At 40.2% G+C, this 17,966-nt stretch overlaps 1 protein-coding gene across 4 annotated transcripts; it reads left to right on the forward strand.

Annotated features, from left to right (window-relative positions):
* Positions 1-141: 141 nt before the first annotated feature.
* Positions 142-17,846, forward strand: LOC309489818 (uncharacterized protein). Of its 4 annotated transcripts, XM_082158740.1 has the most exons (21): positions 142-270; positions 1,570-1,958; positions 2,304-3,969; positions 4,086-4,358; positions 4,469-4,858; positions 4,927-5,352; positions 11,167-11,433; positions 11,582-11,833; positions 11,970-12,212; positions 12,288-12,545; positions 12,834-13,142; positions 13,245-13,514; positions 13,628-13,711; positions 14,144-14,306; positions 14,864-14,928; positions 15,040-15,251; positions 15,808-16,064; positions 16,148-16,261; positions 16,530-16,701; positions 16,776-16,820; positions 16,941-17,846. In XM_082158740.1, exons 2-21 carry the CDS (start codon positions 1,607-1,609, stop codon positions 17,210-17,212), a joined length of 6,090 nt encoding a protein of 2,029 aa, XP_082014866.1. In that variant the 5' UTR covers positions 142-270; positions 1,570-1,606; the 3' UTR covers positions 17,213-17,846. The 4 variants fall into 4 exon arrangements, 3 of the variants coding, with proteins under 3 accessions (XP_082014866.1, XP_082014867.1, XP_082014868.1); XM_082158741.1 differs by lacking the exon at positions 13,628-13,711; XR_014202516.1 differs by lacking the exons at positions 15,808-16,064; positions 16,776-16,820; positions 16,941-17,846.
* The last annotated feature ends 120 nt before the right edge of the window (positions 17,847-17,966 follow it).

The following is a 17,966-nucleotide window of genomic DNA, read 5'->3' on the forward strand; positions in this document are numbered from 1 at the left end:
CCCCTAACCAATGAGAAGCGTTATGGGCGGGGCTGCACGTGCAGCCCCGCCCCAGGTGCAGCCCCGCCCCGATCTGCAGGCTGCAGCCAGGTGTACTTGAAATCAGGACGTGTGACGCCCAGCTCCGGAACCCATATGGTATGCATGCCATAGGTATTTTGATAGGTATAAGCTCTTGAGCGGATCTTGTCCATGGGTGGCTCTGCAAACCTCATTGTCGTGGCTTTATGGATCTGGTTTGTGCAAGTCTGAAACGATGGGCTGAATAAGGTCGGTAGCCTACATATGACTTTCGTCATTGCGACATCTTTTAGAAATGTATTTTTAACTTTTACTCGTCCAACATTCGAGTTAGCCTATGTTTCTATGTGCAATTATTGTTACATTTATTGTTTTTGTATTTGAGCTAAAAAATTAGTCGAAATGTGAGGTTTCCTGAAACGGGAAGTAAAACGAAAAGTACTTTTACTAAAAGTAAAACTGTCGAAAATGCGTGAGCACAGTTCAGTTAAATGATAAATAAGTTTTAGTTTATGATAAACTAAACTAAATTCAGTTTCGTTTGACTTGCAGATAAACAGCGCGTTTTTATTTCGGTGCTTTTGTTAATGTTGTGGTTATTTCAGGAAACAGTTTCGTAAATTCAGGAATTTACGAAACTGTTTCCTGAAATAACAACAACATTAACAACAGCACTGAAATAAAAACGCGCTGTTTGTCAGATGCGCGTGAAAGTAGCAACAGACTCCAGGCGCGTTCCGAATCATGGCAGGTAGCCTACAGATAAAAAGAAAAGTTCTCTAATTTGTCACTTTGAAAATAACGAGGAAGTAGAATTTCTTGGGATCAGGCTCTTCAGCACATTGAATGTTAAAGGTGGAAATATTAAAAGGACACTTCATTTCTTCAGCTACAGTGGCGGACAGTAACAAAATATTTTCATGTCAGCCCAAAATGATTTCTACTGTATGAAACTGAGGAGATCAGACATCACCAGAGTGAATTTGGAGAACATCACAGTCATTCTGGGTGAAATAGAGGGAGGTAACACATTTCGTGGCCTTTAAATAGCTTTATCAGATTTGTCGACCCATCTATTGCAGTTCACATCAGCCCAAAATTATTGCTACTGTATGAAGCTGAAGGGATCAGACACTACCAGAGTGAATTTGGAGAACATCTCTGCAAACAACCACATTGTGTTTAATCTGGACAAGCAAATAAGCATTTATGATGTGAATAACCAGCATTTCTAAACAAAAGTTCCGCACAGACTTCACCTTCTTTGGCTTAGTCAGAATTTACGCTGTTTACATTCTGAATTTGTTTTTTAAAAGACCCCACTGCATGTGAACCATAGACAATATGAACGTCATATATTGTGAACGCCATTGCAATGTCTTAAGGAATTTCACATGCTTAAAGTCCAGTGTGACTGCTCTATGACACAGTGAAATTAAATGTGTCATATATAACCTATAAAGTAAGTTTTAAAAAAAAAAAAAAAAAAAAAAAAACTAAGACTAATGATTTCAAACAATGGTCTTTTTCTTTTATCTTTTTTCTCAGAATTTGGTTACAACAGGAACAGAAGAAAATCTTCAGGATGGCGAGCACCCAGCAATCTGCACAGGAATTCCTCAGAAATGGCCAAACTCTGCTAACTGGAGGTCATTTGAACTGTGATCCTCTAATTGAAGCCTTAAACGAGTGCAAATTCTTCATAAATAATGAGCTAAATTCAATTGAATCTGCAGAAAATAGTCAGGATAGGATAAGGATTTTGCTGGACATGGTTTTTTCTAAAGGAGAAGCAGCATGCAATACGTTTTTAAAAATCCTTGACAAAAAAAGATTTCAAGTATTTCCGAGAAATATGGGGTCTCCAGATTTACATCACTGGATTAGCTGCTTCTCCTTCCAGGATGAACCACAATCTCAGACTGCAAACCGAGCAGGTGGGTACCAAGCACAGGTTTGCTGTATTCTTATTTTTAAGATGATGATGATAATTGGTGTGTTAAGGGGTTTAGATAAGTGTATTTTTATCTGTACCTTAGGCTACATTTAATCTAAAGTGTATAGTGAAAGTGGGGGAAGGCGAAATGGTAGCATATATGAGACAACCTGCCTTGTTTTACCTTTTGACCTTTTAGATCAGAATCAAGAAATTTGGTAACAAATTTAGAACATTGAGACTATTTTGATGGACCATTTTAAGTCTGGAGCATGCATTTACTATTCAGAGAATTGTGGACTAGTTTTCATTGTAGATCATATATCTAAATCAATGTGTTTTCCAGATCCTTGTGCCGCATACCAAGGCCTTTTGAGATGGAAAGCAAGACAAATACTGGAAGATAAATGGAACCAAAGCATGATGTTTTTTAAAAATGAGCATAAAGGCAAACCCTTCACATACATACCCCTTGTTATGGACACAGATTCTAGTACCGTTTCAAAAATTAAAAAGATCAAGGTATACAAGAAATCTCGCTCAAAGAAACTGAAGACCTACATTCCAACAAACAAGAAAATGTTGTCTCCCAAAGACTTACTAATGAATGATGAGAAAAGCATCCTGCTTGTGGGAAAACCTGGAGTGGGCAAGACAACAGTTGCACTGGAGATTCTTAGACTCTGGAATGAAGAGAAAAGCATTCCAGTGAGTTACATGTTTTACTTTGATGAGCCACGGATGAGAGTTTTCTCCCAGTCTCCATATCCTCATATGTTGAAGGATCTTATTTTTCACCATTACATATGCCCAGAAAAAGCATCAGATCAAGTTCTTGAAAATATTGAGAGCAATTCGGAGAATGTTGTGCTTATTTTTGATGGTATCATGGATGTGACTGGAAACAATGTGATTAAGCAGCTCATGGAGAAATCATTTTTGAAAGATGCAAAGGTCTTGACCACTTGCAGACCAGAAGCTGAGGATACAGGTTACCTGTCAGACTGGCCATCTTATCGAGTAGAGGTTCAGGGTTTTAATCATGGATCCATCTGTGAATACTTCCAATGGATGTTGGGAACAACGGATGACATTAATGCTTTGAAAAACCCAGAGTTGTTCAGTTTGTGCTCTGTACCACTGTATGCCTTCATAGTAACTGCCTGCATTTCAGTAATCCCTCATGAAGCCAGGAATAAGCCTTTTACAGTTACTGAGATGTATGTCCAAATTTTTCGCTTTTGCATGAAGCAACATGGGAACCAAAATGTGGAGCACTTAGATAAGTACATTACAGACAGCAAGAGGGACATCATGAAATTAGCTCTAGCCTCCTATCAAGCAATGCTAGCAAGGACAGTGAACCTGACAGATTTGGATCATGAAAACAAGCCTGTGCAAAATGCTTTCTTGACAAAGCAATTGTGGAACCCATCCACAACCTCTTGCAATGTGTACACATTCCTGCATAATACAATGCAAGAGTTTTGGGCAGCTCTCTTTCTAATTTTAAATCCTGACAATATCTCTAATGTGCTTGATCGATGCCACAGTGATGAAGATGGAAAATACCTCAAATATATTCTGCCATTTTTGTCTGGTCTTCTCTCTGATAATCTAGTTTGGCTTATAAAGTGTTTGGTGCCAGTAGAACAGATACAAGCCACACGTGCCAAGTACTTTCTACAGATTATTGATACTTTCCTTTACACTAAAGAACAGAATGAAGAAGGTGATTGTGAGCAGTTTGTGGAAACTGACAACATCCTGTTTGTGTGTCGATGCCTTTATGAGTATCAGTCTCCTGAGGCATGCCGACTCTTCCTGGCAAAGGTTCAGTATGAGCTTAATTTAGAGGACCAAGCACTTGATCCTCACCAGTGCTGTGTACTATCCTATGTGGTCAGTCAAGCTACGCATCAGAAGATTGATCTGGACCTCACAGATTGTCACATTTCTGACCCTGGGGTGAAACTACTTCTAGGCTCATTGAAAAATCTGAAATTTCTCAGGTACAAGAAGTTAATTTACAAACTGCCTTTCCTTTTTGCCGTTAGCAATGACAAATATTATAAGATCTGTTATTTATTTATATATTTTTGCTTTTTATACACATTTTTATTCCCAGGTCAACAAGCAGGTTGCAGTCTCAGATGTGGAGATTGGCTTTTGAAGCAGGACAGTTTTCAGATTTTGATAGCCTGCTTAGCTTATTCAGATTTGAAATGCACCTCTATGCACATGAAACACAAGACCAGAAAGTGTTTCAAATGATAGGTGAATTCCTTAAAAAGAAGAGATCAGAGAGCGTTCATCTTTTTCTGCATGTAAAGGAAAAACTCATAACCAGATCTTTGCAGACGGCTATTTTTGAGAGCTTAACCAATATTGCAACCATTAGGTACAACCAGTTAACACTTACTTCCACACATAATGTATTCCACAATAATTCAAATCAATAGATTTTCTTTCTCACCTTTTTTGTATCTATATATATTTTTTTTTTTGTAGGATTTCCCCCCAGCAATTCAAAGTAGCAATAGAAACAGACCTCTATCTTCAAGGAGCTATTCATGAGAAGAAGACTGGCCAACGATGTGTAAGGAATCTGCTGTCTGTTTTCAGCAAAGATCAAAGAGAAAACTTTGAGGAGCAGTGTAAATTTTTGCTAAAACTGCATGAACATGGTAAGAACATGGATGTTCTTCCATTTTTGCAACCTGTTTTTTATGCATTGCCACCCACATGGGTTGTACAGCCCTCAAACTCATCAATGTCACTGCTCATCCAAACCATGGAAGCTCTAAATTTAAAGAAGCCCTCTGAACTAGATAATCTCACATACGCGCTGAGTGAACTTAAACTTTTTCTTCAGTATACACCCTACGTTACAGAAATGAGGTGAGTAAAATTCTCTAACTTTTTTTGAAAATGGTGTTGGTTTAAAATAACCAACTTTTTTATTGCAGGTTCAGTGCTGCTCTCAAACAGCCTAAAGACATCCACAAAATTGTGAAGATTGTTACTGATCTTTTCATTCTCGCATCTGAATGTGGAGAAGAGAAACTAAGGAGCCTTTGTACAGCATGCAGTTACTCAACCTTTCCCTTCGCTGAAGACAGCAAAGACATGCAGAGCTTTTTCCTTTTGGATCTCTTCACCCAGCTGAAGGAAAGTCCATCATGGAAGACAGCACTACCAGCACTGAAGCCCATTCTTATGTTTGCCCCTGCTGTATGGACAGTGGACCTACTAAAACTAGAGAAGACATTTGCTCTAATTGAACTACTAAAGCTTCAGGCCATCACAAAACCTGTGGAGCTCAAGAACTGGTCACGTGAAAGAGAAAAACTGAAGATTTTCCTCAATTGTTTACCCTATATCTCAAAACTTTGGTGAGTAGATTTAAAATTTTTAATTAAAATGCACGACTGATGTTCCTTTGTCAGTGTTAAAGGGATAGTGCAAAAATGAAAATTATTTCATCACCTCATGTTGTTCCAAACATGTATGACTTTCTTCTGTGGAATATAAAAGAATATATTTTGAAGAATGTTGGTAACCAAACTATTTTGGTTACCCTTGACTTCATTTGTATGGACAAAAAACACAGACATTTCTCAAAATATCTTCAATTGTGTTTCAAAGAAGAGAGAGAGTCATACAGGGTTGGAACAACATGAGGGTAAGTAAATTATGACAGCAATTTTATTTTTGGGTGAACTGGAAAACATGGATATCTAAACTCTGTCTTGCCAGAGTTTAGCTCCAACTTGCCTCAACAGACCTGCCTGGAAGCTTCTAGTACATAGACATAATAAATACATAGACGCCCTATTGGCCGCTTTGGAATGTTGCTGCGATACGTCAACACGTCCGCCATATTGCTGAGGGCAAGACTGCGCTGTAAACAAATGCAAGTAAACGCGGGGGAGCTGCGGTTTTTCTGGATAAAAACAATAGGTTACTGTCGTAACCCCGGTTCTCTGAAACATCGAGTGGAGAGATCCACCTATGGGAAGGGCATCCGGTACCTGACCTCTGTAGAAGCATCCAATTGCACCAAGTCTGGTTAACAGACAGAAGCGCGCAGCCAATGCCCGGTAAGGCCACACCCCCTTACCTAAGGCATATAACCCCAATGCGCGCTCGTGTACCTCAGTAAGTATATTCGCTTCTCGTGCAGCAAGCGGGGCAAAGCTGGTGGATCTCTCCACTCGATGTTTCAGAGAACCGGGGTTACAACAGTAACCTATTGTTCTCTTTCATCATCTCATTTCGAGATCCACCTATGGGAGACCTGGACAGCTCCCCGATTGCCCAATACACCTACAGTGAAATTCTGAGACCAGAGAAGGACGGTCACCTCCGAGAGGTGGTGCCTGACACGTCCTAAAAGAAAAACATGACCCTGCCAGCATAACGCCACGCTGACTGCAGTGGACAAGCAGAGCATGCATCATGCATGAGACACATACATGAAAATAGCCCCCCATTACAAATGCACAAGCTAACCCAAGAAGGAATGCAAGTGTTTGGTGACTGGAATGAACATGACTGGCCCGCCCGTTCACTCCTTGTTGGATACCCAACGGGGCTTGAGGGAAAGGGTTAAGAGGACCCTACCCCTAGGACCACTCTTGAGAGAGACGCGCTCGCATGGAGACCGAACTCAATTCCAAGCCCAGGAAAATGACATTCTGACTGGGAGTCAGATTGCTCTTTCTCATATTCACATTGAAACCGAGGGATGTGATGTGCGCGAGTACCCGGGTGGTGTCCCGCGACACACTCTCCTTCGATTCGGCTATGATGAGCCAATCGTCTATGTACGTCAAAATTCTCAGCCCTGATAGTCTCAGGGGCGTCAAACCCGCTTCCGCACATAAACAAAACGTTCGGGGACTCAAACTGAGCCCGAACGGCAGAACTGTAAATTCGTAACATGTGCCTTGGTAGGCGAAACGAAGATACTTCCTGTGTGGGGGGTAGATGCTTATGTGAAAGAAAGCGTCTCTCAGATCGACTGATGTGAACCAGTCGTTCTGCTTTATGGCACGGGCGAGAGAGCCTTGTGTCAACATTCTGAAATTGTATTTCCTCAAGTGCTTGTTCAACACTCGCAGATCCAAAATGGGGCGGGGTGGGCCGCATTTCTTTGGAACAAGAAAATACCGGGAATAAAAACCCTGGTTTATCAGATTGGGTGGTACCCTCTGAATCGCTCCCTTGCTTAGGAGAGAGGAGATTTCCTCTTTCAGAATGTGTGCGGCGTTTTCCTCCGTGTGAGAAGAAAGAACACCGTTGAAATGTGGAGGTCTCATTGCAAACTGCAGCCTGTAACCCTTGGTTACGGTACGCAACACCCACTCGGGAGCTGAAATGGCCTGCCAAGCCGCTTCGTGGCTCGCGAGCGCCCCCGCTCGGGCTGGAGCGGAGCTGTGAGCGTCCAGCTGGTTTGTCAATGATGCAATGCCGCCATCCAGTGGGCACACTGGGGGCGGCATGCATGGATTCGGAGGAATTTCCTCTTTCTGCAATGAGATGGGATCTCTCTGCAGAGAGGGGATTTCCCTCCGAAACGAATTTATGTGATTCGTGTTTTTTTGAATTGTGTGTGTTTTGTGCTGGACATGCACTTGGGCCGAAGCCTTTATTGAAAACGTGAGGGGAACAGAGGGCGAGTGGTGCTTTGGTGCCACTACACATGAACGTAACCTCACAGAGTGCCCCCTGAACGTGGGGGGAAAACACACACTTGCACCCGCGAACTGGGCAGTCTCGCGGCGCGGTGAGCCGAGGGCACCCCTGGGTCTTTTCGACGGGGGTCCTGAACAAAGGGGGGAGTCCAACGGGTTTGTGACCCACGACGGCAGACTCGAAGCCCCCATCGGTAGAACGTCAGGCAGGCCGCTTGCGTTTCGAGTCGGTAGAAGTGGGGTTAGCCTGTCTCCCGGCCGCGGCCGCGGGGGGATTAGACTTTCCCCAGCGCTTGGCCGGCGCTGGGGCTTGCTGCCGTGGTGGAGGGATGCTGCGGGGTTTTTCCTTGCCCTGAGCAAACTGTCGACCTATGGCAGGTGGGTTAGGCACACGCGCAGGGGGCACCTGGCGTGGGGCAGCCTTCCTGGGAAGGCACAGCTTAAACGCCTCATCTTCTTTCTTCTTATCGTCGCACCGTTGTTGCATCAGTGCGACGGCGGGACCGAAGAGAGCCCGGCCGGGCTCCACCGGCGCGCCTGCGATGCGCCGCTTCTCGCTGTCTGGGAGTCCTGACAGATTGAGCCACAGCGCGCGCTCTCCCACTACGGAAAGCGCCATGGAGCGCCCGCAAGCTTGGACGGCCTGCCGGGCGTTACGGAGAACGAGGTCGTTCACCGTGAGGATTTCCTTCCAGAGGGTATCCGAAGGATTTCCTTTCACCAGCTGCTGTCCTAGTTCCTCGAGAATCTCCGCCTGGTAGGCGGAGAGGAGGGAAGAAACGTTCAGCGCCCTGACAGCCACGGCCGATGATTTATACGTGGCTTGGTGAATGGAAGCAGCAAACCGGTCCATCTTGTTTGGCAGGACCGGCTTAGGCGGGGCGAGTAGCCCACCCTGAGCGGGGTTGAGGTGTCTGGCGATGGACGGCTCGACAGCGGGGGGGTCGCCCATACCGTGAGCCGCCATATCCTTAGCCTCGAGTCCCGAGAGACCGTGTCTGAAGTCGAGCGGGTCGCTCCAGTACGTTCTCATGTGCTTAGCGCACGCCGGGAGGATGGGGAAGAGTTGTTTCCTCGGGCCGGGAGGGGGTCCCAGCACTTTTCCATCATAAATGTCCCTCTCCTGGTCGGTGACGTTCTGGGGAGTTGGCCACTCAACGTTGAGACGAGCGGCCGCTCGCTCACACACTTCCAGGAGAACGGCTTGTGGTAAAGCCGTGTGGGCCGTGCTAGCCTGGGGAACACCGGAGGGCGGGATGGCCTCCTCGTCCTCGGAGACCCCAAGGATAGCCGCATCATCCTCCTCGCCAGAACCGGCCGGTTCGTGGACGAGAGTGAGGCCGCCCTCGAAGATGTCCTCTTCGGGGAAGGCGGAATTGGGCTGGTCAGCCCAAACAAACTGAGTCGCGCCCCGGGAGGCCCCCGGTAGCGCGTCATCACCGTGTCCTCCGTCCGAGTCCGAAGTTAGGGAGAGCTCGGTGCACTGTGTCACAGCTACCTTGAAACGGCGCTTCAGCAGCTTCCTCGGCAGCCTTAGACAAAGGCTGCAATTCTCAGGATTCTCCAAGGCTTCGCGAGCATGCCTCGGACCCAAGCAAACCACGCACAGCTGGTGAGGGTCCTTCGCGGCAATAAGGGCTCCACACGCGGCCGGGCAGGCCCGTGATAGGGAGTCCCCCGACGAGGCGGCAGGCTTGGACAGCGACATATCCGCAAAAAGCTGGAGAAATCCGTGGCGGGCAGCCGTTATTGGAGGAAAACGGAGATAGAGAGCGCGGGCGGCTCCGAATGCAACGCAGCAACAGATGAAAACACGACTGTCACGTCCGGCGGAGGCTGATCGAGTCGATATGTCCTCCTGCAGACACGCGGTGAGCAGTGTGCAAATTTTCACTGAGCTGAGTAATACAGAGATCGCGAGAAGCGAATGACAACTGAGGTACACGAGCGCGCATTGGGGTTATATGCCTTAGGTAAGGGGGTGTGGCCTTACCGGGCATTGGCTGCGCGCTTCTGTCTGTTAACCAGACTTGGTGCAATTGGATGCTTCTACAGAGGTCAGGTACCGGATGCCCTTCCCATAGGTGGATCTCGAAACGAGATGATGAAAGAGAACAAAAATAACATTTACACTTATCAACCGATTTCAGTGGTTTGTACGTGGTGTACAAAAAGGTCCATCTCTAGTTATTTAAAATCTCGATAGTTAGACTTATAAAATATTTTTTTAAATAAGGAATTGTCAAAGCTCAGACTTGTCATGTATTTGGCTTTTTATTCTTGGATAAGAATTGTGAAGACCCCCATACTGAGATATAATTTAATTTTCACATTAAATGAAAAAAAGTTTTCTTATTGTGGAAAAAGCATTTTCTGTCTTTAACCCGATTTTAGTTTTTCTTGTGCTTAGAATTGACCGCCATTGAGAAAATGAAACAAATCGGCAAATACAAATCACACCGGCAGGCTGCTTTCTGTATTTTTATAGCACTAAAATGATATATATTTACAGATAGATACTCCAAATATACAATAACAAAGATAACTGATGAAACCTTTATGGTAATACATATAATATGGTACCATTACAGTGCAATGCAAATAGTAAATATAAGATAAAGTGAGAAGTAATAGTAAATAGTTTAGTGTACACTGTATAGTCAATAAAATAAGCAAACAGTATACAGCAAATAAAATAGTAATGAATAGTATAATTATATAATATCATAAGTACAATAATTTAATAATAATATATTGATAATAGCATATAGTTTAATACTATAATAATAGCAATAGAATATGAAATATCAATTACAGTATATAGACAATAAAAAATTATAAGTTAAATAGTGACTAGTGAATAGTACAATCATTTAACAGCATAACTATAATAGATTGATAATCGCAAGTGGTATAATATAATAATAATAATAGCAAATACAATGTAATATCAATTGCAGAATAATATAGACAATAATAAAAATAGTAAATTAAATAGTGACTTGTACATACGCGAAACGAGTACTTGTAATAAAATTGGCTTTAAGGAAATATAGATGAATATTTAGATTTTAGGAAATTTACTTTATAATATAAAATATAATATAATATAAGCTAAAACTATAATATAAATCATGTCAACTCATGTCTCAACTTTCACAGCTAAGTTAACTAGCGACATCGCTAGCTATTTTAGTCTGACTGACTCCGGTGGACAACTAACATTACTATTACTAATTATAAAATGACCAAATACAACCAGAAACAAATGTTCAGTCTTGCTTGTGAAAGGTTATCTTGATTAGCTGGTTCAGGTGTGTTTAATTGGGGTTGGAGCTGAACACTGCAGGACAGTGGCCCTCCAGGAGCAGGATTGGACATCCCTGCTTTAAAGTTTTAAATTGAGATATAATCATCATTAAGCAAATGCTTTCTTGAATTTTCTTATTTGATTTGTGTAGGAACTTACATTACATATTATATTAAGCACACCTTGCACTCTCTCTGTAGCTGTGATGAGCAGTTTTTCCAGACAGTGTGTGAGGTCCTCTCAGCAGACAGTGAATGGAATCCAAAACAGATCGCTGAGCTTTTGAGATCTCTTGGTTTTAGCATTTCTTTGATAGACATGCTGCCAAGTCGCCTCTGCAAAGCTGTTGGCAATGTTTTCGAACTGCTGGACGAAGAGGACGTCTCCCTCAGTCTTCTCCCTCAAAAGATCTCTTGTCAAGGTTGTGCCTACCTCTTTTCAAGTATGAAAAAGGTTCAAACCTTGAGGTAATATTTTTTGTGATGTAAATATATTGCACAATTGCAAATATTTGTTTGGATAAAAAAAATTCAAAAGTTATTTTTCTATTTTACTATTATTAATATTGTTGTTGTTGTTGATTTTTTCATTTATTTATTTATTTTTTATTTCCAGAGTAAATGAAATTGCAACTTCAAAGCTGGCAAGAATGGTCAGGTCACATAAAGAAATAAATTCCGTAACGGTGGAAGAGCTGTCTTTGGTTTTGTCAAACTCTCATCTATCAGAGAGAGCACTGTGCCAGCTGTTAAGCAGCCTGACTTCTCTTCTCAGAGTCTGGACAGTCCACAAATTGAACCTTTCAGAATTTAAAATTTATCCTCAGTTGCTCGGTCTGCTGTGTCATCAGGGTCCCTTGTCCATTAAGTAAGTGGGAAACTTTAAAACTGGCATGTTTTTTGTTCTGCAAAATTATTGTGGTATTTCATAACAACATGTATTTAAAGTGTTTATTTACTTAATAATTATGAAATGTATATTAATAACAATTTTGTGACAACAGATTTAATGATGACACTCTTGTACAACTAGCAGAAGTTGTGTATGATGCTCAGGATGAAAATCTGACACACTCGTTCCTGGAGAAAATTGATGGTGATTTACCTTGTAATTTGTCCTGGGATGTTTTATCTTATCTTGCTCAGGTCACCAAAAAGCAAGTGACACTAGACCTTCCAGAAGGCAGATTTAATGTTCTGAAAGTTCCAAGCCTTCTTGCTGTACTGGACACAGTCCGCTTTAAAAGGCAAGACCTTTCCTTGTGTACATTTAATTATATAAAATAGAATTATATTCAAATAATTCTTTCTTAATTATGCAGGATAAGCCCACGATTTGTCAGGGCTGCACTGAAAGAGATATATCAAAAGCGTGCAGGACATCTAATTGTGAAATTAGTGAAATCTTCAGCTAACCTGATTAACCTTTGCATGAGAGAGTTGGATTCAACTGATTGCAAAGCTCTCTGCTTCGCCCTGCACTATAGTGATGGTGTTAAGCTCAACCTGTTAAACTCTGTCATTCCACACAATGAGACGGACAGCATTGTAAAACTTATGCACAGAGTTTCTGATCTGAGGTAATGTGCTAATGATTTTTATACAGCTTTAAGCCAATTCACACCACAACGACAAATTGCAACAGACACTTAGTAGAGTCCTGTCGGAGCTTGTTTTCGCCAATTTCATGCTGAAGCAGCATTAGAATGTCTGAGAAGTGACATGCTGTAATCTGGTGACTGTCTGTGTTGGTCTGCGTCTGTTGTTGTAGTGTGAATTGGCCTTTACTGTACACTCAAATCATTTGCATCACTCACTCTTGCACTTATGGCCTTACTAACACTGCCGTTGTACTTTCATTGGACTAGGGTTGATAGAAGGCTGCTGTTGAGTTTTCTTCATGTCTCTAAGGACATGGAAAAACTAGGATATTCAGCGTCTGCCCTCTTGAGCGCCCTGAACCACAAACTTGACTTCTCCTGCAGTTCTTCCCTCAGTAGTGGCCGTTTTGGTCAAGAGAATGGGGATGTTCTAACTCTGAGTCTTATGGATGTTACAGCCATTTCTTCTGCCATTAATACATCAACATGTGACACAGAATTAATTTTATTTGACTGCCAAGCAGATGATTCTGCACTTGAGATTCTGTTCCCTATTTTGCACAAAGTGCATCTTCAGTGAGTCCTCACATATTTTTACATAAATGAGGTAATTGTTTTTATTGTTATATTTCTACAGATGATTAAATGATTCAGTTGCAAAAACTTCTATGTCAACAGCTTGGGAAAAAGCCTTATTTTGCAGTTTCTGACATTGATTTTCAATGCCCCCATGGCTATGTCTTTGAAATGGGCATCATCACTTTCCAAAGCACTTGGAAAAGAGCTGGACCTCAGTGACACTCCTCTTGACTACCGTACGTGTGAGTCTCTGCTGTTAGTCTTGGATTACACAGAGGATCTTACACATCTTAATCTCAGTCATTGCCAGATCACAGATGCATGCTTGGATCTCTTGCTCCCTCACCTTCACAAAATGATGTTTTTAGAGTGAGTATTCATGGGCTAATCAGTGAGTATTCATGGGCTAATTTTAAAAAGCTGCTGAATGTATAATTTTACTTTATTTAAACCACATGATAACTGATGTCTTTTTTTCTCAGTCTTACTGGTAATGACATAACTGACAAAAGTGTACAGAGACTTCGCAAAGCCTTAAATGGAAACAGTTTCACAAAGACCATATGGTAACTATGCTGTTAAAGTTAAATATTCTAAGCAGCTATCATTGTACACTGTAATTGTAATGGAAAAAGAAAGTAGAAATGTGACGGTAAAAAAACTGTTAATTGGTTCATTTTAACTGGATACACATTTTGGAAATCTCACTTCTTTAACACTTAAATTTAAGATCTTGGAGTATTCTGCAATTATTGAATATGATCTTTTTATTTAAGCAGTTGTTTATAAGTATAAATTATAAATCCACAATGTCACCAAAGTGCCTTCTATAATGCTTGTAAGTGTAACATTGCCACAGTATTTTGTTACGGAAAAGTTCTGGCCGTCTTAACTGCCAGTTTGTTTGTTTCTTTGTTTTTTAATTACAGTTTTGGTTTGTTCTGATTTGTCATTTGGAATTAAACTCTTGATAACCTTTATTCAATCAATTTCAACAGCCTTTGTGACAATCAAATAACAGAGATTGGCCTCCTGGTGGAAGAAGCACGCTTTGAAACCCAACAGGCTGGAACAAGAAGATGCACCCAACCACAGCATCACAGCAAAAAAGATTTGGGATCAAAAAGTGAAATGGAAAAAACAATCAAAGCTTTTGTCAAGGTACGGAACAGGGAATGTGTTACTTTTGTGTTATGTTTGTGTGAGAAATCAGATATTTTTAAAAGCATTAGAAGTATTTCATATGCAGGTTGACCAGCACAGAGTAAGATTCAACAGACCAGTTATAATCTAGCAAAAACCTGGGTGCAGATGAAGGAATACAAGTGGAGTGTTAGTAAACGCCAACAGATCATGTACAAAGATGCAGGCCATTTGCAAACATAATGTGTAGGAAGGACTTTTTATTTGATTCGATTTTTATTTAAAATGGCCCATTATCGATAGTTGTCAGCAAGCTATGCTGGGACCTGTCACCTGAAGTTAAGTTGCAGGGTGAAGAGATTGTGGATGGTTGTGGATGACTGTGCCAAAAGAAAACGGCTTCAAGACAATCATACACAGGCCAATGAACAAAAGCTTTCTTTATGAAATTTTGCTATTTCTCAGTATCTACCTTGTATCAGTAATGTTAAAAAGGTGTGTTCTTTAAATTGTACAGTATGCTATGTAGTAGTAAAAAGTCATGTAAAAATATTTCTAATTATCTTACGTCATAGAGGGAAGATCCTATAAAGGAGTTTGAGCCTGAACTAGAAGTAAATAATGGCAGGATTTCCTATAGGTGAGTAAATACTGTATTTCTTAAAACTATTAGAATATAATCTAATACAGTGTAATATAATCTTTCTGTGTGCAATAGTTTCTCAAATGTACTCCTTTTATTGTGTTGTAGGTTTCAGTGCACATCTGAAGGCTTTTTCATGTGCAGCACAACTGGGCTGTTGTTTGGAATGAAAGGAAGTGGATGTGTAGAGTACAGTGTGGTTCACTGGGATACGCGTCTCCTCATCAACACTCACTATAAGCCTGCTGGACCTCTGTTTGATATCAAAGCCACCACGGGAGAAATCTATGAACTTCACCTTCCACACTGTGAGACACATGGTAAATAATAAAGCTAGTGCCACTGCCAGTCAATACAAAACCTTTCTAATTAAAAAAAAAAAAAAAAAGTAAGAAAATGTGTAGTTTTGCATAGTGATGTAGTCTAGTTGTGTTTAACAACAGTTGTGACTGGAACAACTAATTGGTAAATTAGATTTATCATAGCTTGATTTCAGAGTGTTATAGGAATTTATTTAGCACGTTAATGATGGGATACCCTGTCTATGTACCTAGTAGCCTACATATGAACATTCAAAGTATTTTCAACATTAACAATGATGTTCGCCCCTTCAGTTCAGTGATTGTCTCTACGGTTTACATAAGCAGATTTTGATGCTGCTTACTCACTGAAATGGAATCTTATAAGTAACTGTTGTGAAACTCTTTATGGGCGCTGACTCCATATTAGTAATATATTAGTCCATATTAGTCTTTATAAATATTAACATAATCTTGTTCTAGTCTTTATTGTAAATATTTTTTTTGAACAACTTTGATTATAAAACTTATTTGTGTTTGTGTTTATTTTTTGTACCACTTATCTTTTTATTTACAGTTGAGGCAATTGGAAATCTCTCTGTTGTCCATATACACGATGAGGACACTCGGGAATTCCTCTCTCCAGTTAAAATTTCAAAAACGCATATAGCTGTAAATGTGTATAGGTTATCTAGCTATGGTGTTGTGGATGAGAATGATCAAAATAACAGAGAGATCAGTGGGCAGGTGCTGCTGTTCCAGGAACCTGATATGTTACCAACACAGCAAAGGCTATGGGTTTTCCTATTGCCGAGCAATGTCCTACTTTCAGAGGTCTGACAACCTTTAATTTGTTCTACTTTTGATTATTTTGAATAAACATCACATATTCTTGTTTCTTATTCTTTTGTCAACAGATAAAAAAACAGCAACAAGAGTATATGTTCATCCAAACTAGCTCCGACTGCAAACTAATGACAAATGTGAAGTATACCCTGATCTCAAAAAAAGCTAAAAAAGTCCAACCAAAGGTATTTAGATTGAGAGATTGTTTGACCCAGACATTTGCTTATCCACACCTATAATCTATATTTTAACCAGCAGGTTCTTTCACCATAAAGACATTTATTTTGATGTTGTTTAGTTGTTTTATGAAGCTAACGGGGCACATGTCCATTGGCACAGGAAATGAAAAATGCTTTATTGATTTTTACTAATATTAGAAAATGCTGTACAGGTTTATTATTGTGTTTGTTTGTTTTTTGTATGATTGCATTATTTAATTTTTTTACCCTTTAGGAAAAATTATTTGAACCCTTGCATGATGGTAATTACCATCCTACATTTGAGGTCTTCTTAGATAAAGATGTCACTGAACTGCGAATTAAAATTCAGCGTAAAATAAAGGAAAGTGATAAGATTACCTTCAAAAATGCATGGAGGCGTTTGATAATTCTCAAGAAAAACAGAGGTAAGGCAGTTTTTTGTTTGTACTTTGTACACTGTAAAAAGCATCTAAATGTTTTGTTTTTCTTGTGTAACTAGAAAATCACACACAAATAAGATCTGAAGAACATTCTAACAATCAAGGTACTGTAATATTTATTAAAAGTTAAACCTACTGAAATGATTCTAAACAAAATTCTCTTTGAATTTCTCAATTTAAAACATTTTAACACCTGATAATTATTTGTCTATTTGTTTTCTAAGAAAAAAACTGGATATATGATCTTTGTGAAATCATGGAGGATCTTAAACATGCTGAGTTCAAGAAGCTAAAGTTTTTAATGAGTATCACTGTGAATGGAAAAGCCATTAGTCAGACAAGACTTGAAAATGCGAAAAAGGGGTGTGAATTGGCGAGTTTGGTTGTTGAGACATGGGGTTTTAAAGAATCAGTGAAAGCCATTCATGAGTTCATGAAGAAGCTGCCTCGCAATGATAAATTTGTGACAGATCGACTAAAGAAATACTGTACGTGACGCTGTTTGGCCTTGAGGGTTAGAGGTCTTTTACAGAACCTTGCAATAATATTGTGAATAAACCTCAGTATAAAAGCACTTTACATGAGCCACAGATTGGTATTATATCTGACTGATGACATTATATATGGCTGTTGTTTGATTGTACTTCAATTGTAAATGCTAAGCATAACATATGGTTTTGTAATTGAATTTGTAAATTGATTGTATGGATGTTCAGGTTGCTTACATGTAGCCAACATATATTTATTTAGCAGATTCTTCAATCTAGAGTGATTTGCAAATGAGAAATACCACATAGCCAGTAACATGAGAAGTGCTTTAATATGAATATACACTGTAATTATGACAATGAATTGTTTCTGCCTTTTTGTATGAGAATTATGTGCCAAGATTTCACAAATTAAGTTTAGAAATGTACATTCTAATATTTGTTGATGAAAGTGGAATCAACAGACAATAAGTAAACAATAAAAGTTTGATAAAAGGAATAAAAAGTTCATTCAAAAAATGATTTTCTGCTGCAGAGGGACAGTCTCCTCTTCTACAGAAACCATCATTGCTTGCTTCTTGCATAAAAGGTGCAAAATTATATGAACCTAAAATGGTCACTAAAGAGAGAAAGAGGCATGTATTTCTTTGAATTCCTAAACCTAAATATTAATATTTCATATATTTTAATAAACCATTCATTCTAAAAAAAATAAATAAAAAAAAAGTAATTCAATTGCCATGGCTGTGATTAAAACATTTC

The sequence above is a fragment of the Leuciscus leuciscus genome (genome assembly GCF_965113295.1).
Source record: "Leuciscus leuciscus genome assembly, chromosome: 2".
Classification (NCBI taxonomy): Eukaryota; Metazoa; Chordata; class Actinopteri; order Cypriniformes; family Leuciscidae; genus Leuciscus; species Leuciscus leuciscus.